The sequence below is a fragment of the Mobula birostris genome, chromosome 9 (assembly GCF_030028105.1).
Source record: "Mobula birostris isolate sMobBir1 chromosome 9, sMobBir1.hap1, whole genome shotgun sequence".
NCBI lineage: Eukaryota > Metazoa > Chordata > Chondrichthyes > Myliobatiformes > Myliobatidae > Mobula > Mobula birostris.
This window is the reverse complement of record NC_092378.1, coordinates 157,305,983-157,332,644: the sequence shown is the minus strand read 5'-3', so window position 1 is coordinate 157,332,644 and position 26,662 is coordinate 157,305,983. Positions and strand designations below refer to the sequence as shown.

The 26,662-nt window shown below is 44.6% G+C and overlaps 1 protein-coding gene across 3 annotated transcripts in view; it reads left to right on the top strand.

Annotated features, from left to right (window-relative positions):
- LOC140203253 (netrin-1-like) overlaps positions 1-26,662 on the top strand; it is a 416,761-nt gene that overhangs the window by 346,204 nt on the left and 43,895 nt on the right. For 2 of the 3 annotated variants that reach the window (XM_072269269.1, XM_072269268.1), the window contains one exon: positions 25,545-25,619. In XM_072269269.1, coding sequence (XP_072125370.1) covers positions 25,545-25,619 — 75 coding nt within the window. Of the gene's footprint in view, positions 1-25,544; positions 25,620-26,662 lie in introns of those variants that run through there. The other variant, XM_072269270.1, reaches the window with a different exon arrangement.

Here is a 26,662-nt window from a genome sequence, read left to right as displayed (position 1 = left end):
TTTCCTTTCTTTTGCCTTCCTCCTTTCTTAAAATGTGGAGCAACATTTACAATCTTCCAGTCCACTGGCACCATGCCAGAATCAAGTGATTCTTCAAAGACCATGACCAATGTATCCGTTACCTCTTCAGCAACCTCCCTCAGGACTCTGGGAAATAGTCTATTTAGTCCAGATTATTTATCCACCTTCAGACTTTTGAGTTTTCCTAGCACTTTTTCCATTGTAATAGCAATGGCACTCACTCCTGCTCCCTGACACTCATGGATCTCTGGCACACTGTTTATGTCTTCCACAGTGAAGATAGATGCAAATTACTTATTAAGTTCATCTGCCATTTCTTTGTCCCCCATTACGACCTCACCAACATCATTTTCTAATGGTCCAATATCAATTCACACCTCCCTTTTACTCTTAATAAAACTGAAAAAAACTTTTAGTATCTTGCTTGATATTATTGGCTAGTTTGCCCCCATATTTCATCACTTCTTTTCTTAAGGCTTTTTTAGTTAGTTGCCTTTTGTTGGATTTTTAAAAACTACCCAGTCATCCAAATTCCCACTCATTTTTGCTACCTTATATGCTTTTTTCTTGGCTCTTATGCAGTCCTTAACAACCCTTGTCAGCCATGGTTACCTATCCCAGCCATTTGAGTACTACTTCTTCTGTGGGACATATCTATCCTCCACCTTGTAAACTATTCCCAGAAACTTCAGCCATCTCTGCTCTGCCATCGTCCCCACCAGTATACTCTTCCAAGCCAATTACAAACAAGAGAAAATCTGCAGATGCTGGAAATCCTAGCAACACACACAAAATTCTGGAGGAACTCAGCAGGTCAGGCAGCATCTATGGAAAAGAGTACAGTCAACATTTCAGGCCGGGACCCTTCAGCAGGACAGGACCCTCCTCCGATCCACCTGTTCAAGCTCCTCTCTCATGCCTCTGTAATTCTCTTTATTCCATTGCGATACTGATACATGTGACTTATGCTTCTCCCTCCCAGTATGAATTCAATCATATTATCATCACTGCCTCCTAAGGGGTCCTTTACATTAAGCTCCCTAATATGGTCTGGGTTATTTCATCACACCGAATCTAAGATAACCTTTCCTCGAGTGGGATCAAGAACAAGCTGCTCTAAAAAGCCATCTTGTAGACATTCAACAAATTTCTTCCCTTGGGATTTGGCACCAACCTGATTTTCCCAAACACCTTGTATATTGAAGTCCCCCATTACAATTGTGACGTTATCCTTATTACATGCCGTTTCGAGCTCCCTTTGCAATCTCAACCCTAGTAATCTTAGCTACTACTAGGATGCCTATATATGATTCCCATAATGTTTTTTTTAACTTTGCAGTTTCTTAACTCCACGAACAAGGATTTAACATTCTCTGATCCTATACCAGCTCCTTCTGAAAACGTAATTCCACTTCTTGCTAACAGAGCCACACCACCATCTTTGCCTTCCTGCCTATCCTTTTAGTGCAAAGTGTATTCTTTGATGTGAAGCTCCCAACTATTGCCTCTTTCAGCCACGAATCAGTGACGCCCAGAACGTCATACAGACCAATCTCTAATAGCGCCATGTTTGTCCATCTTATTCAAATGCTATGCACATTTAATACAGTACCTTCAGTCCTGTATTCTTCACTCTTTTGAATTTTGTCTCTGTGGTACAATCTAGCTCGTTGCTCTGTCTGTATTTGTACTCAGTCATTGGCTTGTCCTTCCTTACATTCATGTTACACCCATCACCTAACTGTAAACCAGCATGCTCATCCAGAACTCTATCATACTGGTTCCCATCCCCACGCCATATTAGTTTAAACCACTCCCAACTGCTCTGGTAAACCTGCCCACAAGAATAATGGTCCCCCTTAGAGTCAAGTGCAACTCATCACTTTGTACAGGTTTCACCTGTCCCAGAAGAGGTCCCAATGATCCAGAAATCTGAATCACTGCCCTCGGCTCCAATTCTTCAGCCACGCATTCATCTGCCACCTAATTCTATTTCCATCCTCACTGTCACGTGGCACAGTGACATTATACAGGTAGATTGGGAAAATGAGGGTGGTGGTGGATTCCATGAGGGCAAATTTCTACAATTTGGAGCAAGAAGGCTGCAAGTGAACGGCTGATTTCCGAAGCGAAGGCAGTTTTTCACTACTCGGGGTAAAAGAGAGGCTAGACTGCGCAGGCGCGTGACGTCAGCCAGTAGAGCGCGAAAGGTTTAAAAAGAAGACTGCCATATCTAGTGGACAGCAGAGTGAGAGGCAGCAGAGTGATAGGGCTTTGGCTCAACGGGCTTAGGCGGTAATGGGATGAGGCGAGGTAGCTTTACCAGTGTTATTTGCGGAAAGAAGGAAATATGTGTGTGAGGCCAGTTTTCTGTGCTCGGTGTTGGATGTGGGAAGTCCTGGAGTCTCCCAGACGGCCATATCTGCATGAGGTGTGTTGAGCTGCAGCTCCAAAGGGACCGAGTTAGGGAAATGGAGATGCAACTCGATGACCTTCGCCTGGTCAGGGAGAGCGAGGAGGTGATAGAAAAGAGTTATAGGCAGGTGGTCACACCGGGGCCACGGGAGACAGACAAATGGGTCACAGTCAGGAGGAGGAAGAGGAAGAGTCAGGTACAAGAGAGTACCCCTGTGGCTGTCCCCCTGAACAATAAGTACTCCTGTTTGAGTACTGTTGGAGGGGCAGCCTACCTGGGGGAAGCGACAGTGGCCGTGCCTCTGGCACAGAGTCTGGCTCTGTGGCTCAGAAAGGTAGGGAAAGGAAGAGGAAGGTAATAGTGATAGGGGACTCTATAGTTAGGGGGTCAGACAGGTGATTCTGTGGACCCAGGAAAGAAACTCGGATGGTAGTTTGACTCCCAGAGTTTCAGATCACATCCAAGATATCCTGCAGTGGGAGGGAGAACAGCCAGAGGTTGTGGTACATATTGGTACCAATGACATAGATAGGAAAAGGGAAGAGGTCCTGATAAAAGACTACAGGGAATTAGGAAGGAAGTTGAGAAGCAGGACCGCAAAGGTAGTAATCTCGGGATTACTGCCTGTGCCACGTGACAGTGAGAATAGGAATAGAATGAGGTGGATGATAAATGCGTGGCTGAGGGATTGGAGCAGGGGCAGGGATTCAGGTTTCTGGATCATTGGGACCTCTTTTGGGGCAGGTGTGACCTGTACAAAAAGGACGGGTTGCACTTGAATCCCAGGGGGACCAATATCCTGGCAGGGAGTTTTGCTAAGGCTACTGGGGAGAGTTTAAACTAGAATTGTTGGAGGGTGGAAACCAAGCAGAAGAGACTGGGGAAGGGGAGGTTGGCTCACAAATAGAGAAAGCTTGTAGACAGTGCGAGAGGGAGGATAGGCAGGTGATAGAGAAGCGACGCGCTCAGACCGAAGGTTTCAGATGTGTCTATTTTAATGCAGGGAGTGTTGTGTACAAAGCGGATGAGCTTAGAGTGTGGATCAGTACTTGGAGACATGATGTGGTGGCCATTACAAAAACTTCGGATGGCTCAGGGACGGGAATAGTTACTTCAAGTGCTGGGTTTTAGATGTTTCAGAAAGGACAGGGAGGGGCGCAAAAGAGGTGGGGGCGTGGCACTGTTGATCAGAGATAGTGTCACGGCTGCAGAAAAGGTGGACGCCATGGAGGGATTGTCTATGGAGTCTCTGTGGTTGGAGGTTTGGAACAGGAAGGGGTCAATAACTTTAATGGGTGTTTTTTATACGCCACCCAATAGTAACAGGGATATCAAGGAGCAGATAGGGAAACAGATCCTGGAAAGATGTAATAACAACAGAGTTGTCATGATGGGAGATTTTAATTTCCCAAATATCGATTGACATCTCCCTAGAGCAAGGGGTTTAGATGGAGTGGAGTTTGTTAGGTGTGTTCAGGAAGGTTTCTTGACACAATATGTAGATAAGCCTACAAGAGGAGAGGCTGTACTTGATTTGGTATTGGGAAATGAACCTGGTCAGGTGTCAGATCTCTCAGTGGGAGAGCATTTTGGAGATAGTGATCATAATTCTATCTCCTTTACAATAGCATTGGAGGGAGATAGGAACAGACAAGTTAGAAAAGAGTTTAATTGGAATAAGGGGAATTATGAGGCTATCAGGCAGGAAACTGGAAGTATAAATTGGAAACAGAAGTTCTCAGGGAAAAGTACGGAAGAAATGTGGCAAATGTTCAGGGGATATTTGTGTGGAGTTCTGCATAGGTACGTTCCAATGAGACAGGGAAGTTATGGAAGGGTACAGGAACCGTGGTGTTCAAAGGCTGTAATAAATGTAGTCAAGAAGAAAAGAAAAACTTATAAAAGTTTCAGAGAGCTAGGTAATGTTAGAGATCTCAAAGATTATAAGGCTAATAGGAAGGTGCTTAAGAAGGAAATTAGGAGAGCCAGGAGGGGCCATGAGATGGCCTTGGCAGGCACGATTAAAGAAAATGGCAAGGCGTTCTACAAGTATGTGAAGAGCAAGAGGATAAGACATGAAAGAATAGGACCTATCAAGTGTGACAGTGGGAAAATGTGTATGGAACTGGAGGAAATAGCAGAGATACTTAAAGAATACCTTACTTCAGTATTCACTGTGGAGAAGGACTTTGGTGATTTTAGTGATGACTTGCAGCAGACTGAAAAGCTTGAGCATGTAGATATTAAGAAAGAGGATGTGCTGGAGCTTTTGGAAAGCATCAAGTTGGATAAGTCGCCGGGATCGGATGAGATGTACCCCAGGCTACTGTGGGAGGCGAGGGGGGAGATTGCTGAGCCTCTGGCGATTTTCTTTGGGGATGGGAGAGGTTCCGGAGGATTGGAGGGTTGCCAATGTTGTTCCTTTATTCAAGAAAGGGAGTAGAGGTAGCCCAGGAAATTATAGACCAGTCAGTTTTACCTCAGTGTTTGGTAAGTTGATGGAGAAGATACTGAGAGGCAGGATTTATGAATATTTGGAGAGGTATAATATGATTAGGAATAGTCAGCATGGCTTTGTCAGAGGCAGGTCATGCCTTACGAGCCTGATTGAATTTTTTGAGGATGTGACGAAACACATTGATGAAGGTAGAGCAGTAGATGTTGTGTATATGGATTTCAGCAAGGCATTCGATAAGGTACCCCATGCAAGGCTTACTGAGAAAGTAAGGAGGCATGGGATTCAAGGGGACATTGCTTTGTGGATCCAGAACTGGCTTGCCCACAGGAGGCAAAGTTTGGTTGTAGACAGGTCATATTCTGCATGGAGGTGGGTCACCAGTGGTGTGCCTCAGGGATCTGTTCTGGGACCCTTACTCTTTGTGATTTTTATAAATGACCTGGATGAGGAGGTGGAGGGATGGGTTAGTAAGTTTGCTGATGGCACAAAGGTTGGAGGTGTTGTGGATAGTGTGCGAGGTTGTCAGAGGTTACAGCGGGACATTGATAGGATGCAAAACTGGGCTGAGAAGTGGCAGATGGAGTTCAACCCAGATAAAATAGAGGGCTATAGGTAAGCTAGTAATTTCTAAGATATGGACATTTTCAGCACAACTCTGTGGGCCGAAGGGCCTATATTGTGCTGTAGATTTTCTATGTTCTAAGTGTGAAGTGGTTCATTTTAGTAGGCCAAATATGATGGCAGAATATATTATTACTCTTGGCAGTGTGGAGGATCAGAGGGATCTTGGGGTCCAAGTCCATAGGACGCTCAAAGCAGCTGCGCAGGATGACACTGTGGTTAAGAAGACACAGGGTGTATTGGTCTTCATCAATCATGGAATTGAATTTAGGAGCTGAGAGGTAATGTAACAGCTATATAGGACCCTGGTCAAACCCCACTTTGAGTACTGTGCTCAGTTCTGGTCGCCTCACTACAGGAAGGATGTGGAAACTATAGAAAGGGTGCAGAGGAGATTTAGAAGGATGTTGCCTGGACTGGGGAGCATGCCTTATGAGAATAGGTTGAGTGAACTTGGCATTTTCTCCTTGGAGCGACGGAGGATGAGAGGTGACCTGATAGAAGTGTATGAGACGATGAGAGGCATTGATTGTGTGGATAGTCAGAGGCTTTTTCCCAGGGCTGAAATGGTTGCCACAAGAGGACACAGGTTTAAGTTGCTGGGGAGTAGGTACAGAGTAGATGTCAGGGGTAAGTGTTTTACTCAGAGAGTGGTGAGTGCATGGAATGGGCTGCTGGCAACGGTGGTAGACACGGATACGATAGGGTCTTTTAAGGGACTTTAGGATAGGTACATGGGGCTTTGAAAAATAGAGGGCTATAGGTAAGCCTAGTAATTTCTAAGGTAGGGACATGCTTGGCACAACTTCGTGGGCCAAAGGGCCTGTATTGTGCTGTAGGTTTTCTATGTTTCTATGTTTCTAACGCGAAATGGCTTTTTAGAGCAGCTCATGGCTGAGCCCAGTAGGGGATCACTTATTCTGGATTAGGTGTTGTGCAATGAATTGGAATTTATTAACAAGTTTAAGGTAAAAGAACCCTCAGAGGAAAGTGATTATAATATGATTGAATTCACCTTGAATTTTGAGAAGGAGAAGCTGAAGTCAGAAGCATCAGTATTACACTGGAGTAAAGCGGATTACCGAGCAATGAGAGAAGGTTTGGCCAGAACTGATTGGAAAAGAACACTGGCAAGAATGACGGCAGAGCGGCAATGGCAGAAATTTCTGGGAGCAATTTGGAAGCACGGGATAAATATAACCAAAAAAGTAAGAAGTGTAAAGGCAAGATGATACCACCATGGCTAACAAGAGAAGGCAAAACCAACATAAAAGTGAAAGAGAGGGCATATCTGGGAAAAATGAGGAAGGTGCAGGACATGTGTATCCCAAAAATGAACAAATGCTCAAATGGTAAAATAGTACGACCATGTCTGACAAGGGAAGTCAAGCTATTGTAAAAAAAACGGAAGGGCATACAACAAAGCAAAAATTAGTGGGAAGATAGAGGATTGTGAAGTTTTCAAAAACCTACAGAGAGCAACTAAAAAAATCATTAGAAGGGAAAAAAATGAAATGTGAAAGCAAACTGGCAAATAATATCAAAGTGGATAGTGAAAGTTTTCTCAAGTATGTTAAAAATAAAAGAGAAATCAGAGTGGATATAAGACCACTAGAAAATGAGGCAGGAGAAATAATAGCCGGGGACAAGGAGATGGCTGATGAACTAAGTGAATGTTTTGCGTCAGTCTTCACTGTGGAAGATACAAGCAGTATGCCTGATGTTGTAGTGTGTGATGGAAGATAAGTGAGTGCAGTTACTGTTACAAGAGAGAAGGTGCTCAGAAAGCTGAAAGACCTAAAGGTACATAGATCAAGCAGACCAGAGGAACTGAACCCTAGGGTTCTGAAAGAGGTAGCGTTAGAGATTGTGGGCATTAAAAATGATGTTTCAAAATCATTGGACTCTGGCGTGGTGCCAGAGGACTGGCAAGTTGCAAATGTCAGTCCACTCTTTAAGAAAGGAGGAAGGCAGCAAAAAGGAAATTATAGACTAGTTAGCCTGACCTCAGTGGTTAGGAAGATGTTAGAGTGAATTGTTAGAGTACTTGGTGACACAGGACAAGATAGTACAAAGTCAGCATGATTTTCTTCAGGGAAAATCTTACCTGACAAACCTGTTGGAATTTTTTGAGGAGATTACAAGAAGGATAAGCAACACTCACAACAAGCTGGAGGAACTCAGCAGGTCGGGCAGCATCCTTGGAAACGATCAGTCAATGTTTCGGGCCGGAACCCTTCGTCTGGACTGAAGACAGAAGGGGCAGAGGCCGTAGGGATCTGCTGAATTCCTCCAGCTTGTTATGAGTGTTGCTTTGGCCTCAGCATCTAAAGAATATTTTGTGTTTACAAGAAGGATAAATCTTGTAGGATGCTTTCCTGGTTGGCTGCCAGTGACTAGTGGTGTTCTGCAGGGGTCAGTGTTGGGACCGCTTCTTTTTACACTGTGTATAAATGATTTAGATCATGGAATAAATGGATTTGTTGCCAAGTTTGCAGATGATATGATGATTGGTGGAGGAGCAGGTAGTGTTCAGGAAACAGGTAGGATGCAGAAGGACTTAGACAGATTAGAAAAATGGGCAAGAGAGTGACAAATGAAGTACAATGTTGGAAAATGCATGGTCATACAGTTGAAATAAATGTGCAAACTATTTTCTAAACAGGGAAAAAATCCAGGAATCCGAAATGCAGAGGGACTATGGTGTCCTTGTGCAGAACACCCTAAAGGTTAACTTGCAGGTTGAGTCGGTTAAGAGGAAGGCAAATGCCATGTTAGCATTCATTTTGAGGTCTTGAATACAAGACCAAGGATGTGATGCTGAGGCTTTATAAGCCACTGGTGAGGCCTCACCTTGAGTATTGTGAACAGTTTTGGGCCCCTCATCTAAGATAAGATGTGCTGGAATTGAGAGGGTCCAGGAGAGGTTCACAAGGATGATTCCAGGAATGAAGGCATTATCATATGAGGAACATTTGATAGCTTTGGACATTTGAATTCACTGGAATTCAGAAGGATGGGGGGCGGTGGATTTCATTAAAACCTTTCAGATGTTGAAAGGCTTAGACAGAGTAGATAGATACATAGAATCACAGAAAACCTACAGCGCAATTAAGGCCCTTCGACCCACAAAGCTGTGCCGAACATGCCCCTACCTTAGGACTACCTAGGCTTTACCCATAGCCCTCTATTTTTCTAAGCTCCATGTAGCCATCCAGGAGTCTCTTAAAAGACCCTATCATTTCCACCTCCACCACCACTGTCGGCAGCCCATTCCACACACTCACCACTCTCTGCTTAGAAAACTTACCCCGACATCTCCACTGTACCTACTTCCAATCACCTTAAAATTCTGCCCTCTCGTGCTAGCCATTTCAGCCCTGGGGAAAAGCCTCTGACTATCCGCACGATCAATGCCTCTCATCATCTCATACACCTCTATCAGGTTACCTCTCATCCTCTATCGCTCCAAGGAAAAAAGTCCGAGTTCACTCAACCTATTCTCATAAGGCATGCGCCCCAATCCAGGCAACATTCTTGTAAATCTCCTCTGTACCCTTTCTATGGTTTCCACGTACTTCCTGTAGTGAGGTGAACAGAAATGAGCACAGTACTCCAAGTGGGGTCTGACCAGGGTCCTATATAGCTGCAACATTACCTCTCGGCTCTTCGAATCCAATGATTGATGAAGGCCAATGCACCATATGCCTTCTTAACCACAGTGTCAGCCTGCGTAGCAGCTTTGAGTGTCCTATGGACTCGGACCCCAAGATCCCTCTGATCCTCCACAATGCCAAGAGTCTTACCATTAGTGCTATATTCTGCCAGACCTACCATACTGAACCACCTCACACTTATCTGGGATAAACTCCAACTGCCACTTCTCAGCCCAGTTTTGCATCCTACCAATGTCCCGTCGGAAATTCAAACAGCCCTCCACACTATCCACAATACCCCCAACCTTTGTGTCATTAGCAGATTTACTAACCCATCCCTCCACTTCAAGGCCATTTATAAAAATCACAAAGAGTAGGGGTCCCAGAACAGATCCCTGAGGCACACCACTGGTCACCAGCGTCCATGCAGAATATGACCCGTCTACAACCAAACTTTAACTTCTGTGGGCAAGCCAGTTCTGGATCCACAAAGCAACGTCCCCTTGGATCCCATGCCTCCTTACTTTCTCAATAAGCCTTGCATGGGGTACCTTATCAAATGCCTTGCTAAAATCCATATACACTACACCTACGGCTCTACCTTCATCAATACGTTTAGTCACATCCTCAAAAAATTCAATCAGGCTCGTAAGGCACGACCTGCCTTTGACAAAGTCATGCTGACTATTCCTAATCATATTATGCCTCTCCAAATGTTCATAAGTCCTGCCTCTTAGGATCTTCTTCATCAATTTACCAACGACTGAAGTAAGACTCACTGGTCTATAATTTCCTGGGCTATCCCTATTCCCTTTCTTGAATAAGGGAACAACATCCGCAACGCTTCAATCCTCCGGAACCTTTCCCGTCCTCATTGATGATGCAAAGATCATCGCCAGAGGCTCAGCAATCTCCTCCCTCATTTCCCACAATCGCCTGGGGTACATCCCGTCCGGTCCCGGTGACTTATCCAACTTGATGCTTTCCAAAAGCTCCAGCACATCCTCTTGCTTAATATCCACATGCTCAAGCTTTTCAGTCCACTGCAAGTCATCCCTACAATCACCAAGATCCTTTTCTGTAGTTAATACTGAAGCAAAGTATTCATTAAGTACCTCTGCTATTTCCTCCGGTTCCATATACACTTTACCACTATCACACTTGATTGGTCCTTTTCTCTCACATCTTATCCTCTTGCTGTTTACATATTTGTAGAATGCCTTGGGGTTTTCCTTAATCCTGTCTGCCAAGGCCTTCTCATGGCCCCTTCTGGCTCTCCTAATTTCATTCTTAAACTCCTTCCTGCTAGCTTTATAATCTTCTAGATTCTTATCATTACCTAGTTTTTTGATGTGGAAAGGATGTTTACCATGGTGGGACTGTCCAAGGTAAGAGGGCACAGCTTCAGGATACAGGGATGCCCTTTCAAATCAGAGATGCAGAGAAATTGCTTTAGCCAAAGGGTGGTGAACTTGTTGCCATATGCAGCTGTGGAGGCCAGGTACTTGGGTGTATTTAAGGCAGAGATTGATAGGTTTTTGATTGGACATGGCATAAAAGGTTATGGGGAGAAGGCTGAGTACTGGGGTTGAGCAGGATATTTTTTAAAAAAGGGTCAGCCATGATTGAATGGTGGAGTAGAATCGCTGGGCCAGATGGCCTAATTCTGCTCCTATGTCTTACGGTTTAATGGTTTCATATAAGACAGCAAAAATTAGTGGGAAGATTGGGAAGCTTTTAAAAACCAACCCAAGGATATAATACGAAAATAAGCTAACCAATAATATTAATGACAATACCTAAAGTTTCTTCAGATACATAAAGTTTAAAAGAGAGGCAAGTGTGAATATCGGACCAATGGAAAAAGACGCTGGAGAGACTGAACTTTTTTGACCGGCTTCCCATGCTCTGCACATGGATTACCATTCTGATCTTCCTGAAGACCAATTTTGTGCCTTGCAGTCATTTTGCTCTTAACATATCTATAGTATCGCTTTGAATTTTAGACTATAGAACATAGAATAGTACAGCACGTTACAGGCCCTTCAGCCTACAATGTTGTGCCGACCCTCAAACCCTGCGTCCCATTTAACCTCCCACCTTAAATTCCTCCATATACCTGTCTAGTAGTCTCTTAAATTTCACTAGTGTATCTGTCTCCACCACTGACTCAGGCAGTGTATTCCACGCACCAATCACTCTCTGAGTAAAAAAACCTTCCTCTACTATCCCCCTTGAACTTCCCACTCCTTACCTTAAAGCCATGTCCTCTTAAACTGAGCAGTGGTGCCCTGGGGAAGAGGCGCAGGATATCCACTCTATCTATTCCTCTTAATATCTTGTATACCTCTATCATGTCTCCTCTCATCCTCCTTCTCTCCAAAGAGTAAAGCCCTAGTTCCCTTAATCTCTGATCATAATCCATACTCTCTAAACCAGGCAGCATCCTGGTAAATCTCCTCTGTACCCTTTTCAATGCTTCCACATCCTTCCTATAGTGAGGCGAGCAGAACTGGACACAGAACTCTAAGTGTGGCCTAACCAGAGTTTTATAGAGCTGCATCATTACCTCGCGACTCTTAAACTCTATCCCTTGACTTATGAAAGCTAACACCCCATAAGCTTTCTTAACTACCCTATCTACCTGTGAGGCAACTTTCAGGGATCTGTGGACATATACCACCAGATCCCTCCGCTCCTCCACACTACCAAGTATCCTGCCATTTACTTTGTACTCTGCCTTGGAGTTTGTCCTTCCAAAGTGTACCACACTTCTCCGGGTTGAACTCCATCTGCCACTTCTCAGCCCACTTCTGCATCCTATCAATGTCTCTCTGCAATCTTCGACAATCCTCTACACTATCTACAACACCACCAACCTTTGTGTCGTCTGCAAACTTGCCAACCCACCCTTCTACCCCCACGTCCAGGTCGTTAATAAAATTCACGAAAAGTAGAGGTCCCAGAACCGATCATTGTGGGACACCACTAGTCACAACCCTCCAATCCGAACGTACTCCCTCCACCACCACCCTCTGCCTTCTGCAGGCAAGCCAATTCTGAATCCACCTGGCCAAACTTCCCTGGATCCCATGCCTTCTGACTTTCTGAATAAGCCTACCGTGTGGAACCTTGTCAAATGCCTTTCTAAAATCCATATAGATCACATCCACTGTACTACCCTCATCTATATACCTGGTCACCTCCTCAAAGGACTCTATCAGGCTTGTTAGACACGATCTGCCCTTCACAAAGCCATGCTGACTGTCCCTGATCAGACCATGATTCTCTAAACACCCATAGATCCTATCTCTAAGAATCTTTTCCAACAGCTTTCCCACCACAGACGTAAGGCTCACTGGTCTATAATTCCCCGGACTATCCCTACTACCTTTTTTGAAAAAGGGGACAATATTCACCTCCCTCCAATCCTCCGGTACCATTCCCATGGACAACGAAGACATAAAGACTCTAGCCAGAGGCTCAGCAATCTCTTCCATTGCCTCGCGGAGCAGCCTGGGGAATATTCCGTCAGGCCCCGGGGACTTATCCATCCTAATGTATTTTAACAACTCTAACACCTCCTCTCCCTTAATATCAACATGCTCCAGAACATCAACCTTACTCATACTGTCCTCACCATCATCAAGTTCCCTCTCATTGGTGAATACCGAAGAGAAGTATTCATTGAGGACCTTGCTCACTTCCACAGCCTCCAGGCACATCTTCCCACCCATATCTCTAATCGGTCCTACCTTCACTCCTGTAATCCTTTTGTTCTTCACATAATTGAAGAATGCCTTGAGGTTTTCCTTTACCCTACTCGCCAAGGCCTTCTCATGCCCCCTTCTTGCTCTCCTCAGCCCCTTCTTAAGCTTCTTTCTTGCTACCCTATATTCCTCAATAGACCCATCTGATCCTTGCTTCCTAAACCTCATGTATGCTGCCTTCTTCCACCTGATTAGATTTTCCACTTCACTTGACACCCATGGTTCCTTCACCCTACCATTTTTTTAACTTCCTCACCGGGACAAATTTATCCCTAACATCCTGCAAGAGATTCCTAAACATCAACCACATGTCCATAGTATATTTCCCTGCAAAAACATCATCCCAATTCACATCTGCAAGTTCTAGCCTTATAGCCTCAGAATTTGCCCTTCCCCAATTAAAAATTTTCCTGTCCTGTCTGATTCTATCCTTTTCCATGATAATGCTAAAGGCCAGAGAGCGGTGGTCACTGTCCCCCAGATGCTCACCCACTGAGAGATCTGTGACCTGACCCGGTTCGTTACCTAATACTAGATCTAGTATGGCATTCCCCCTAGATGGCCTGTCAACATACTGTGACAGTAACTGCTCCCTTCCTGTTCCTGACTTCCACCCATACTGACTCAAAAGAGGATCCTGCTACATTACCCACCCTTTCTGTAGCTGTAACAGCATCCCTGACCAATAATGCTACCCCTTCTCCCCTATTCCCCCCTCTCTATCCCTTTTAAAGCACTGAAATCCAGGAATATTGAGAATCCATTCCTGCCCTGGTGCCTGCCAAGTCTCTGTAATGGCCACTACATCATAATTCCATGTATGTATCTAAGCTCTCAGTTCATCACCTTTGTTCCTGATGCTTCTTGCATTGAGGTACACACATTTCAGTCCTTCTACCTTACTGACTTTACACTGTTTCTTCTGCTTCTCTTTCCTTAAAGCCTCTCTATATGTTAGATCTGGCTTTACTCCATGCACTTCTTTCACTGCTCTATTGCTCTGAGTCCCATACCCCTTGCAAATTAGTTTAATCCCTCCTGAACCATGCTAGCAAACCTACCTGCAAGGATATTTCTCCCCCTCGAGTTCAGGTGCAACCCATCCAATCTGTACAGGTCCCACCTTCCCCAGAAGAGATCCCAATGATCCAAAAATCTAAAACCCTGCTCCTTGCACCAACTCCTCAGCCACGCATTCAACTGCCATCTCTTCCAATTCTTACCATCACTGTCACGTAGCACTGGCAGCAATCCTGAGAATGCCACCCTTGAGGTCCTGTTCTTCAGCCTTCTGCCTAGTTCCCGAAACTCACACTTCAGGACCTCATCCCTCTTCCTGCCTATGTTGTTGGTACCAACATGTATCACGACTTATGGTTGCTTTCCCTCTCGTACCAGGATGTCGTGCACCCGGTCAGAGACATCCCGGACCCTGGCACCCGGGGGGCAACAAACCAGGCGGGTGTCCTTCTCACGTCCACAAAATCTCCTGTCTGCTCCCCTGACTATAGAGTCTCCAATGATGACAGCTCTCCTCTTGGTCCCACCCTTCTGCACCACAGGGTCAGACTCAGTGCCGGAGGCCCTGCCACCGTGGCTCACACCTGGTCAGTCGTCCCTGCCAACAGTATCCAGGACGGTGAACTTATTATTCAAGGGAATGGGTACAGGGGTGCTCTGCACTACCTGTCTACTCACCTTGGCTTTCCCCCCTCTGTCACCCAATGACCTGCATCCGGCAGCCTAGGCGTGACTACCTCCCTGTAGCTCTCATCTATGACTGCCTCATTCTCCCTTACCAGTCGAAGGTCATCCAGCTGCTGCTCCAGATTCCTTACACAGTCTTCCAGGTCGCCCAGCCGTATGCACTTCTGGCAGATGTGACTCTGCGGGAGAGGGGAGTTCCCCTACGACTGCCACATCTCACGTGAGAGGCACATCACTGTCTCAGGAGGCATTATAAAGACTAACTGAACAAGCTCGTCCTCTGGCTCTTCTCGTCAAAGCCTCTCGAGTCAAAGCCTCAAAGCTCCACTCACTCACTGGCCGCTTTCCACCTTGTCTGCTGGGGCATCTTCATGCCTTCTTTTATCCCTCCTGATTTCTTTCTTAAGTGTTCTCTTACATTTCTTATACTTCATAAGCACTTCATTTGTTCCTACTGCCTATACCTGCTGTGTACTTCCTTTTTTTTCTTAACCAGGGCCTCAATATCTCTTGAAAACCAAGGTTCCCTACACCTGCTATCTTTATCTTTTATTCCGACAGGCACATGTAAGCTTTGTACTCTCAAAACTTCACTTTTGAAGGCCTCCCACTTATCAAGTACATCTTAACCAGAAAATAGTCAGTCCTAATCCACACTTGCCAGATCCTTTCTGATACCATCAAAATTAGCCCTTCTGCAATTTAGCATCTCAACCCATGGACCAGACCTATCTTTTTTTCATATTAGCTTTGAAACTAATAGCATTGTGATCACTAGATATAAAGCGTTCCCTTACACAAACTTCTGTCGTCTGTCCTCTCTGATTGCCTAATAGCAGATCCAGTATCACACACTCTCTTGTTGGGACTTCTACATACTGATTAAGGAAACTTTCCTGAACAGATTTGACACACTTTATCCCATTTTGTCCTTTTACAGTATGGGATTTCCAGTCAAAATGTGGAAAATAAAATCACTAATTATACCAACCTTATTTTCCTGCAAAGGTTTGCGATCTCTCTCTAAGTTTGTTCCTCTAAATCCCTCAGACTGTTGGGTGGTCTGTAATATAGCCTCATTAACATGGTCAAATCCTTTCTTATTTATCAGTTCAACCCATAACATCTCACTTGATGAGTTCTCCAGTCTGTTCTGACTGAGCAGTGCCATGACATTTTCCCTGAATAGTAATGCCACTCCTCCTTCTTTAATCTCTCTGACTCTGTTGCATCTAAAACAATGGAATCCCAGAATATTGAGCTACCAGTCCTGCCCCTCCTGCAACCAAGACTCACTAATGGCTACAATGTTATAATTCCAAGCGTGGATCTGTGCCCTGAGCTCATTGGCTTTGCCTACGATACTTCTTGCATTGAAAAATACGCTGCTCAGGACATTAATCACATAATGTTCAACCTTTTGATCCCTAACTTTGCCTGAGGTTTTAACAACCTCTATCTCCACAACCTCTCCACTATTTGTTCTGGCACTCTAGTTCCCATCCCCCTGCAACTCTCGTTTAAACCTCACCGTGCAGCACTAGCAAATATATCTGCTACGATATTAGTTCCCTTCCAGTTCAGGTGTAAATTGTCTCTTCTGTACAGGTCCCACCTTCCTTGGAAGAGAGCCCAATGATCCAAAAATCTTATGCCCTCCCTCCTACACCAAACCCCAGAAATGTGTTAAACTGCATAATCTTCCTATTTCTGGCCTCACTAGCACATGGCACGGGTAGCAAACCTGAGATCACAACCCTGAAAGCCCTGCCCTTTAACTTAGCACCTAACAACCCGAACTCACTTTGCAGAACCTCATCACCCTTCCTACATATTGGTACCTTATCACCTAGTTTCCTGTGTCCTACACCGGCCTTTGAGTAAAATGGTAATGAGAAAACGTTCCTGAATTTAATTGTCCCATTTTCTGAAATCTGTAACTACAAAGTGACTACAGATATGAATTATTCATTTGAGATCTCATCCATGTCCTTTGGCTCCTTTGTATAAATTTCCCCTTTTGCCCCTCTCGGACTGTATTCCCTTACTGTTGACCTCTTACCCTCAATAATATTTATAAACAGTTTTGAAAATTTTCTTCATTTTGATATTTTGTGCTCCTCTCGTTGCTCTCCTATTTTTCTTATTAAGTGGCCGTTATCATCTTTTCATTTCTCTATACTTGAGATATGCTTAATTTTTGTCAGTACAACCCTTGATAGCTCTTAAAATCTAAAGTATTTTCTGTTCTTAAGAAACACATCAGTTTACATTTAGATGACTTCCATTTAATCATTTTAAAAAAGTTTGAGTACTTTTTGTTATGGTGAATTCTAATTCCCCATCGGATCTTTATCATAACCAGGAAGCAGAATTTGAACTGAAAGGATCCTGATGTTGAACATTTTCAGTGTTGGAGTATGTAGCCTAATAAATTTATAATTTTTCTGGTGGGCTGAGATGGTGCCAACACTATAGCCATTGTGGTCAACACAGATAAAATGCTGGAGGAACTCTGCAGGCCAGGCAGCATCTATGGAAAAAAACACAGTAGACGTTTCAGGCTGAAACCCTTCGTCAAGACTGGAGGAAAAAAGGCTGAGGAGTGGATTTAAAAGATGGGAGGAGGGGAGAGAGAAACACGAGAGAGGTGAAACTTGGAAGGGGACGGATGAAGCATAGATCCAGGAAGTTGATTGGTGAAAGAGACAGAAGGCCATGGAAGAAAGAAGAAAGAGGAGGGGGAGGAGGACCAGAGGGAGGCAATAAGCAGGGAAGGAAATAACAAGAGAGAGAAAAGAGATGGGGAATGGAGAAGAGAGGGGGGAGGGATAACTGGAAATTTGAGGAAACAATGTTCATGCCATCAGGGTGAAGGCTACCCAAATGGAATACAAGGTGTTGTTCCTCTGACCTAAGTGTGGCCTTATCACGGCAATGCAGGAGGCCATGGATGGACATATTGAAATGGAAATGGGAAGTAGAATTAAAATGGGTGGCCAGTGGGAGATCCTGCTTGTTATGGCGGATGGATCGTAGATGCTTGGTAAAGTAGTCTGCCAATCTACTTCGGGTCTCACCGATATACAGGAGGCCGATAACACCTGGCCATTATCTCCCACACCATCACCAACATTATTGACTCTGGGAATCTCCCATCCACTGCCACCAACCTCATAGTTCTCGCATCCTGCACCTCCCGTTTCTACCTCCTACCCAAATACATAAACCAGCTTGTCCAGGACCTATTGTTTCAGCTTGTTCCTGCCCCACTGAACTCATATCGGCATATCTCGACTCTGTTTTATCCCCCCTGGTTCAGTCCCTTCCCACCTACATCCGTGAAATCTCACATGCTCTTGATCTTTTCAAGGATTTCAGGTTCCCTGACCCCCATCATCTCATTTTCACTATGGATGTCCAGTCCTATACACCTCCATCCCCACCAGGAAGCCCTCAAAGCTCTCTGTTTCTTTCTGGACACCAGACCCAGCCAGTTTCCCTCCACCACCACTCTCCTCCATCAAGTGAAACTTGTCCTCACTCTAAATAATTTCTCCTTTCACTCCTCCCACTTCCTTCAAACAAAAGGGGTAGCCATGGGCACTTACATGGGTCCCAGCTCTGCCTATCTGTTTGTCGGCTACGTGGAACACATCCTAGCTGAGAAACTAAGGGAGCTGGAACCTTGTCTGAGCTCAGAAAATACCATGGAACAACAGTGGACCTATATCAGCTCTGTGCTGTATGAGACAGCAGCCTAATCCATCAGTCATAAGAGCAGTAACCACCAAGACTGGTTTGACGATAACTCAGACACTATCCACAACTTGCTTAAGGACATGCACAAAGCACACCAGGCAACTTTAGACAACCCGTCATCCACTAGCATCAGGCAGCATTGGCAGGCAGCTCGGAGGAAAGTGCAAAAGGCAACACAGGCCATACAAAATGAGTGGTGGACTGAAAAGGCACATGAAATCCAGTCCTTTGCCGATAATAATGACGTGCATAATTTTTACAATGCTGTCAAAACCATCTACGGCCCAATAAATCGATGCGTTACTCCCCTGAAAACAGCAGATGGTCTAACACTTCTGAAGAATCAGAATACCATTCTGCTGAGGTGGGATGAGCATTTTAACACCCTGCTTAATCAGGACTCTGACACAAACCCCACCATCCTGGACGAACTGCCTGAACCTCCTATTCGTGACCTCAGTCTACCACCAACCTTCCAGTAGGTTCTATCAGCTGTCCATTCCCTTACAAACAACAAGTCCCCTGGCACTGACAATATCCCTGCTGAGTTACTGAAGAACGGAGGGTACATGTGTATGCGCACCCTCTACCAGTACATCACCAAGGCCTGAACTGATGAGAGCATCCCACAGCAATGGAGAAATGCAAACATCGTTGTCATTTATAAGAACATGGGTGACAAGGCCATCTGCGGCAATAGTAGCGGCATATCACTCCTTTCTGTTGCTGGAAAGGATCTGGCTAAGGTGATGCTTCAGAGACTCATCAGCAACATCACCGAGTCAATGTTTCCTGAATCGCAGTGTGGACTTAGGAAGAACAGGAGCATGATCAACATGATCTTTACAGCCCGGCAGCTTCAGGAAAAGTGCCGGGAGCAACATCAGGACCTGTTTATGGCCTTTATCGACCTCTCCAAAGCATTCGACACTGTGCAAAGAGAGCTCTTATGGGATGTCCTCCTCAGGTTTGACTATCCCAATAAATTTGTTAACATCCTCCGCCAGTTTCACGATGGGATGACTGCTTGGGTGACCATAGGAGGACAAGAGTCCGAGCCCTTCCTTGTACGCACAGGGATGAGGCAGGGGTGTGTACTAGCACCAGTGCTCTTTAACATCTTCCTCGTGTGTGTTACCAAGCTTCTCCACAACGAGATTGAAGACAGCAGCAGTGTGGCAGTGGACATCAGATTAGATGGCAACCTCTTTGACATCAGGAGGCTTCATGCAACCACTAAACTCCATAGAAAGTGGGTCCTGGAGCTGCAATATGCAGACGACTGTGCTCTTGTCGCCCATACTCCAGAGGATCTTCAGACTGTCCTTGCTGTGGCGGTGAGAGCGTACAGCAAGATGGGGCTCACTGTCAATACCACCAAGACAGAAGTGGTTTGCCAATGGGGTACCAGTACCCACTCTACCTGCCTTCACTGTTGGTGATGAAAAGCTGTCAGCAGTGCCATCTTTCAAATATCTGGGGAGCATTCTCTCTGAGGATAGCGGCATTGACAACGACTTCCAGAGCCGCATTAAACAGGCATCAGTTGCCTTTGGGAGACTTCGGTGTAGAGTCTTTCAGAACAGGAGCCTGTGTCCCTCCACAAAGGTCGCCATATACCAAGCGGTCTGTGTCACCACCCTTCTTTATAGCTGTGAAGCTTGGGTAACCTACAGCCGTCACATCAAGTCCTTGGAGCGCTTCCACATAAGCTGCCTCCAGCGCATCCTGGGAATTACCTGGCGTGAGCGGGTGCCTCACACTGAAATACTTGTAAAGACCAACTGCAGGAGTATTGAGGCCATGATCACCCAGCATCAGCTGCAGTGGCTGGGGCATGTGATAAGGACACCCCCATGTCGGCTATCCCGCAGAGTGTTATACAGCCAGCTACATCATGGTCGACACTCAGCTGGAAGGCCAAAGAAGTGTCTTGAGGATCAGATGAGAATGCTTTAAGGAAGTGCAAGATCAGACCCGAGGACCTGGAGGAGGTTGCTGCTGACCGTACCACTTGGTGTAGGGACAGAGTTCGTATTCTGGAGATGGAAAGAACAACCAGAAGACAGCAGAAGAGAGCCAGGAGAAATGCAGCCATGGTTGCCACCACTACCACATATACATGTCCCACCTGCAATAGAGCTTGTGGGTCCAGGAAAGGACTGGATAGTCATCAAAGATCTCACCGTTAAAGGAGTGGACATCGTCATCAGATTTCGATGGACAACCGAAGAAGAAGGAACAGGGTATGTTCCAAGCCTGCACTGGTGACTGTCTCGCACTTTTCCTACGCTACATAGACAACTGCATTGGTGCTACTTCCTGCAATCGTGCTGAACTCATCAACTTCATCCACTTTGCCTCCAATTTCCACCCTGCCCTCGAATTTACCTGCTCCATTTCTGATACTTTCCTCCCTTTCTCAATCTCACTGTCTCTATCTCTGGAGACAGGTTATCCACCGATATCTATTATAAACAAACAGACCCCCACAGCTACCTGGACTATACCTCGTCCCACCCCGCTACTTGTAAAAACTCCATCCCCTTCTCTCAATTCCTCTGTTTCCACCACATCTGCTCTCAGGATGAGGCTTTTCATTCTAGAACAATGGAGATGTCCTCCTTTTTCAAAGAAACGGGTTTCCCTTCCTCCACCATCAACGCTGCCCTCGACCGCATCTCTTCCATTTCACGCATGTCTGCTCTTACCCCATTCTCCTGCTACCCTACCAGGGATAGGGTTCCTCTTGTCTTCACCTACCACCCCACCAGCCTCAGCGTCCAGCACATAATTCTCTGAAACTTCCACCACCTCCAACAGGATCCCACAACCAAGCACATCTTTCCCTTCCCCTCCATTTTCTGCTTTCCACAGGGATCACTCCCTACATGACTCCCTTGTCCATTTGTCCTTCCCCACTGATCTCCCTCCTGGCAAATCCTTGGAAGTGGAACAAATTCTTCACCTGCCCCTACACCTCCTCCCTCACTACTATTCAGGGCCCCAAACGGTCCTTCCAGGTGAGGTGGCACTTCACCTGTGAGTCTGTTGGGGTAATATACTGTGTTCAGTGCTTCCAGCATGGCCTCCTGTATATCAGGGAGATCTGACATAGACTGGGACCCAAGCATCTATGCTCCATCCACCAGAACAAGCGCAATCTCCCAGTGGCCACCCATTTTAAATCCACTTCCCATTCCAATACATTCATCCATGGCCTCCGCCGCTGTCATGATAAGGCCACACTATGTTGGAGGAACAATATCTTATATTCTGTTTGGGTAGCATCCAACCTGATAGCACGAATGTCGATTTCTCAAACTTTGAAAAATGCCTCCCCCCCATTTCACCATTTCCCATCCCCTTTTCCCCCTCTCATGTTATCTCCTTCCCTGCCCATCGCCTCCCTCTGGTACTTCTCCTTCCCCTTTTTTCTTTCTTCCATGGCCTTCTGTCTCTTTCACCAATCAACTTCCCAGCTCTTTGCTTCATCCTTCCACCTCCATTTCACCTGTCACCTGGTATTTCTCTCTCCGCACCACCCCCCCCTGCCCCCGCCTTTCAAATCTACTCCTCAGCTTTTTCCTCTCTAGTCCTGCCAAAGGGTTTCAGCCTGAAATGTTGACTACGTTTTTCTATAGAAGCTGCCTGGCCTGCTGTGTTCCTCCAGCATTTTGTATGTGTTGCTCAGATTTCTCTTGTTAGCCATTATGATCGCTCAATTTACAGTATGGATGAATCATTTACTGCCCAGACTCAGATATAAAGTTTAAATGCTGCCTAGAGGAGTGAGAAAAAGCTTCCTAGCACCCCAGTTCCATAACCCAACACTCATTACATTGGACTCTACCACAAATGTAACTGGATATCAACATCTATAGGACTGTACCCTGCACAACAGACCAAATGCCTATACCATTGAAACTGTATCTTAGGTTTGATGGATCCTACCCCACTGCTTCTGGAATAAACACCACTCGCAGGACTCAATCATCCTATCAAAGATCCTAACCCATTACTGATGAACCCTGGTAACTACACAGTGCTTTGATTGGCCATATAACTGGGGAAGGATGCAATGAAGACAGCTGCTACACACAACCTTGCTGACAGTGGAACTGTCATTAAAATATTGCAGGTCCAAATTGGAATCAGCTGAAAGATGTTTGCAGAGGCACTCACACCACACACAACCTTCCAAGCAGTGAAAGATAGAGCTGTCAAGTAATCAATCACTGGGCCTCTTTTCACTTAATGCAACATTGACCTTATTAATGACAAATTATCAGTGTAATTAACAGTGCTGAAAGCTTGGTGAGCATTGCATTGTCTCAAATATGAATAAGCCATCGAGAGACCTGCAGTGCTTCAACCTCAAATAAAAGATACACTTATGTGCACCAGAGAACTGTAAGCTTTTCATAACATCATAATAATAATAACAAATTGTTTTTTTAAATGTTCATTGAAAATAATTATTGACAAGTTATTACTTGCTGGCAACCTTACAAGTGTGGAAAGCTACAATTATTAACCTGCTGTACTGAAGAAGCATCATGGAAATATGCAGAATGGGAGAGAAAGGGAATCATGTGGGAATGGGAGTTGGACATAGTGAGCTGCAGGAGTTTGGGATAGAGTCATTTTGCAGAGCATTATCGCCACTAATCCAGACAGTGAGAATATAAATGCAGCCCAAGAGAAAGGCAGATACAAGACCATATGACATAGGAGCAGAATTCGGCTATTCAGCCCATTAAGTCTGCTCCCTAACCCTAACCCTAATAGGCTCCAACACTTTGGAGTCACTACTCTCTGGCTAAAAAAAAAAAATTCCTCCTTACCTCTGTTCTAAAAGGTCACTCCTCAATTTAGACTAACTGGCCTATAATTTCTTTTGCTTACCTTCCTTCTTAGAGTGGAGCGATACTTGCAATCTGCCAGTTCTCCGGGACCATGCCAAAATTAAGTGATTCTTGAAAGATCATGATCAATGCATCTGCAATCTCTTTAGCAACCTCTCTCAAGACTCTGGGATGTAGTCCATCTGGTCCAGCTGACTTATACACCTTAAAACTTTTGAGTTTTCCGAGCACTGTAATAGCAATGGCACTTACTCCTGCTCCCTGACACTCACGGACCTCTGGCACACTGCTAGTGCCCTCCACAGTGAAGACAGATGCAAAGTACCCATTAAGTTCATCTGTCATTTCTTTGTCCCCCATTACTACTTCACCAGCATCATTTCCAGTCCAGTATCAAATCTCACCTCCCTTTTGGTATTCTGCTTTATATTATTGGCTAGTTTGCCCTCATATTTCATCTTATCCCTTCTTATAGCTTTTTATGCTGCCTTTTGTTGGATTTTAAAAGCTTCCCAAATCATCCAGCTTCCCCCTCACTTCTGCTATGTTATATGCCCTTTCCTTGGCTTTTATGCAGTCCTTAACTTCAGCCATGGTTGACTACCCCTGCCATTTGGGAACACATTCCTCTGTGAGACATATCTATTCTGCACCTTATGAACTATTCCCAGAAACTTCAGCCATCTTTGCTCTGCCATCATCCCCGCCAGTATCCTCCTCCAATCCACCTGGGCAAGCTCCTCTCTCATTCCTTTATTCCATTGTGATACTGATACATCTCAAATCGCAGTATGAATTCAAACATATTATGATCACTGCTTCCGAAGGGTTCCCATAGTTTAAGCTCCTGAATAAAATCTGAGTTATTACCCAGCTCCCAATCCCTGAGTAGGCTTAAGCACAGCTGCTCTAAAAAGCCATGTCATAGGCATTCAACAAATCCTCTCTCTTGTGATCCAACACCAACCTGATTTTCCCAACCCTCTTGCGTTTTGAAGTCCCCCATTACAATTGTGTTGTTGCCCTTATTACATGTTTTTTCCAATTCCCTTTGCAGTCTCAGCCCCACATCTCAGCTACTATTTGGAGGCTTATATATGATTCCCATATTTTTTTTACCCTTGCAGTTTCTTAACTCCACTCACAAAGATTCAATATTCTCCGACCCTATGTCACCTCTTTCTAAAAGATGCAATTCCATCTCTTACCAACAGAACCACAGAATATCAACAAGATTAGATAAAATCATGTTTTTTGAGGATAAAACTGGTATAGGGGATGAAGAGGAACTAGATGTGGTGTACTTCAATTTTCAGAATAGTGTTAATGAAGTCCCTCGTGAGAAGTTAGGCTGTATTATTAAGGTTGAAGGTATTGGTATGGATTAAAAATTAGCAGTGAGACAGAATATTAAGTAGGAATAGATAATCCTTTCTGGTGTGGCAGGCACTGGATTAGGGAACAGAATGAAATTAAACTGGGTAGAACTGTGAATGGTAAGGAAAATACAAAGAGGTTTCAAGACAACAGACATAAAGCAAGTAGGGAAAACAGGGCAAATGCAGTATGATGTATCTAGATTAATAATTACAATGGGAAAAGCACATAGTGTTTGATTGAGAAGTGTTGATGTGTTCACTGAAAACAATGTGCAGCTACAAAAAGCTGATAAGAAGGCAAATACTGTAATAAGTTACCATTCAGAGGAAAAAGGTTTGAGAACAGAAACGAGGGTGTGCTGCTACAGTAGTACAGAGACCACACGACCTGTTGAGTGCAGTTTTGTCTCATTATTTAAGAAAGAGTAGGTGTGCAATGATTCTTGAAGGATCTACCTTATGAGAAGAGACTAGGTTGGCTGCATTTATATTCACTACAATTTTGAAGAATGGGAGGCTTCTAAATGAAACAAAATTCTGACGGGTCTGAACAGAGTTGGAGCAGGAAGGATGATTTGTGCTAAAATGCAGGGCACAGTGTCTGGTTACAGTGCAAGAGGTTTGCGAGATGTGGAGAAATTTTGTTATTCAGACAGTATAAAAGCTGTGGAAATTGCCATACAGAAGGCTGTGGAAGCCATGTCATTAAATATATTAAGAGATCAATAGATTTCTGGATAAAGTGAGTGTGGGAATAATTAGTAGAGAATGATGAATGATGAAAGTTTTCACTTTTCTATTTTCTTCATGTATATTGCCTGAGCTTTCTGTTTGTATTGCATATTGTCTTGGCATGGCATTAATCTTGCTCTTTTCTAACTCACAGACTGTGAATCATACTGCAAACCTGTGAAAGGCAACTTGAAGATTAACATGAAAAAATATTGCAAGAAAGACTACGGTAATCTCCAATCTTCCTCACATCCTTACAATCTAATTGATAAAAATATTCAGCATATCCAGACGAAAGAGATGTAGATCAGTAATATAGTGATTTCCCAGGTTTGGACATGGGTCAGATGACACCATGCAAATGGTTATCAATAAGGTAATTCCCATTTGCAAATGAATATAAGAGAGCAGCCCATGTCTGAGCAATTCGGAAGGCACAAGATATAAACATCGCAAAGAGGGAGAAGTATTCTAAAGGCAAGATGACACAACCATGGCTAACAAGAGAAGTCAAAGCCAATGTAAAAGCCAAAGATAGAGCAAAAATTAGAGGGAAGTTAGAGGATTGGGAAGCTAGTAATGATCTTTCAAAAATTACTTGATCCTGGTATGGTTCCAGTGGGTCTTGTATGACAAGCTGTTCAATCCTGGAATAATTTTCGTGAACCTCCTTTGAACCCTCTCCAGTGTCAGCACATCATTTCTCAGATAAGGATCCCAAAACTACTCCAAGTGACGCCTCACCTGTGCCTTATTTTTCAACATTACATCCTTGCTTTTATATTCTAGTCCTCCTGAGAAGAATGCTAACATCACATTCGCCTTCCTCAACACCAGTTCAACCTGCAGATTAAACTTTAGGAAATCCTGCATGAAGACCGTCAAGTTCTTTTACACCTCAGATTTTGTTTCTTCTACCAAAGTGCATGAACATATACTTCTTGGCACTGTATTCCATCTGCCACTTCTTTACTTATATTTTTAATCTGTCTGAGTCCTTCTGTAGCCTCTCTTACTTCCTCAAAACTACTTCCCCCTCCACCTATCTTCATATCATCTGCAAACTTTTTAATAAAGGCATCAATTCTGTTATCCAAGTGGTTGACATAGAAAGAAGCGATCCTAACACAGGCCCCTGTGGAACACCACTCGTCACCAGCAGCCAACCAGAAAAGGCTCCCTTTATTCCCACTCTTTGCCTCCTGCTGATCAGTCACTACTTTATCTGTGCTAGTATCTTTTCTGTAATACCATGGGCCCTTAACTTGTTAA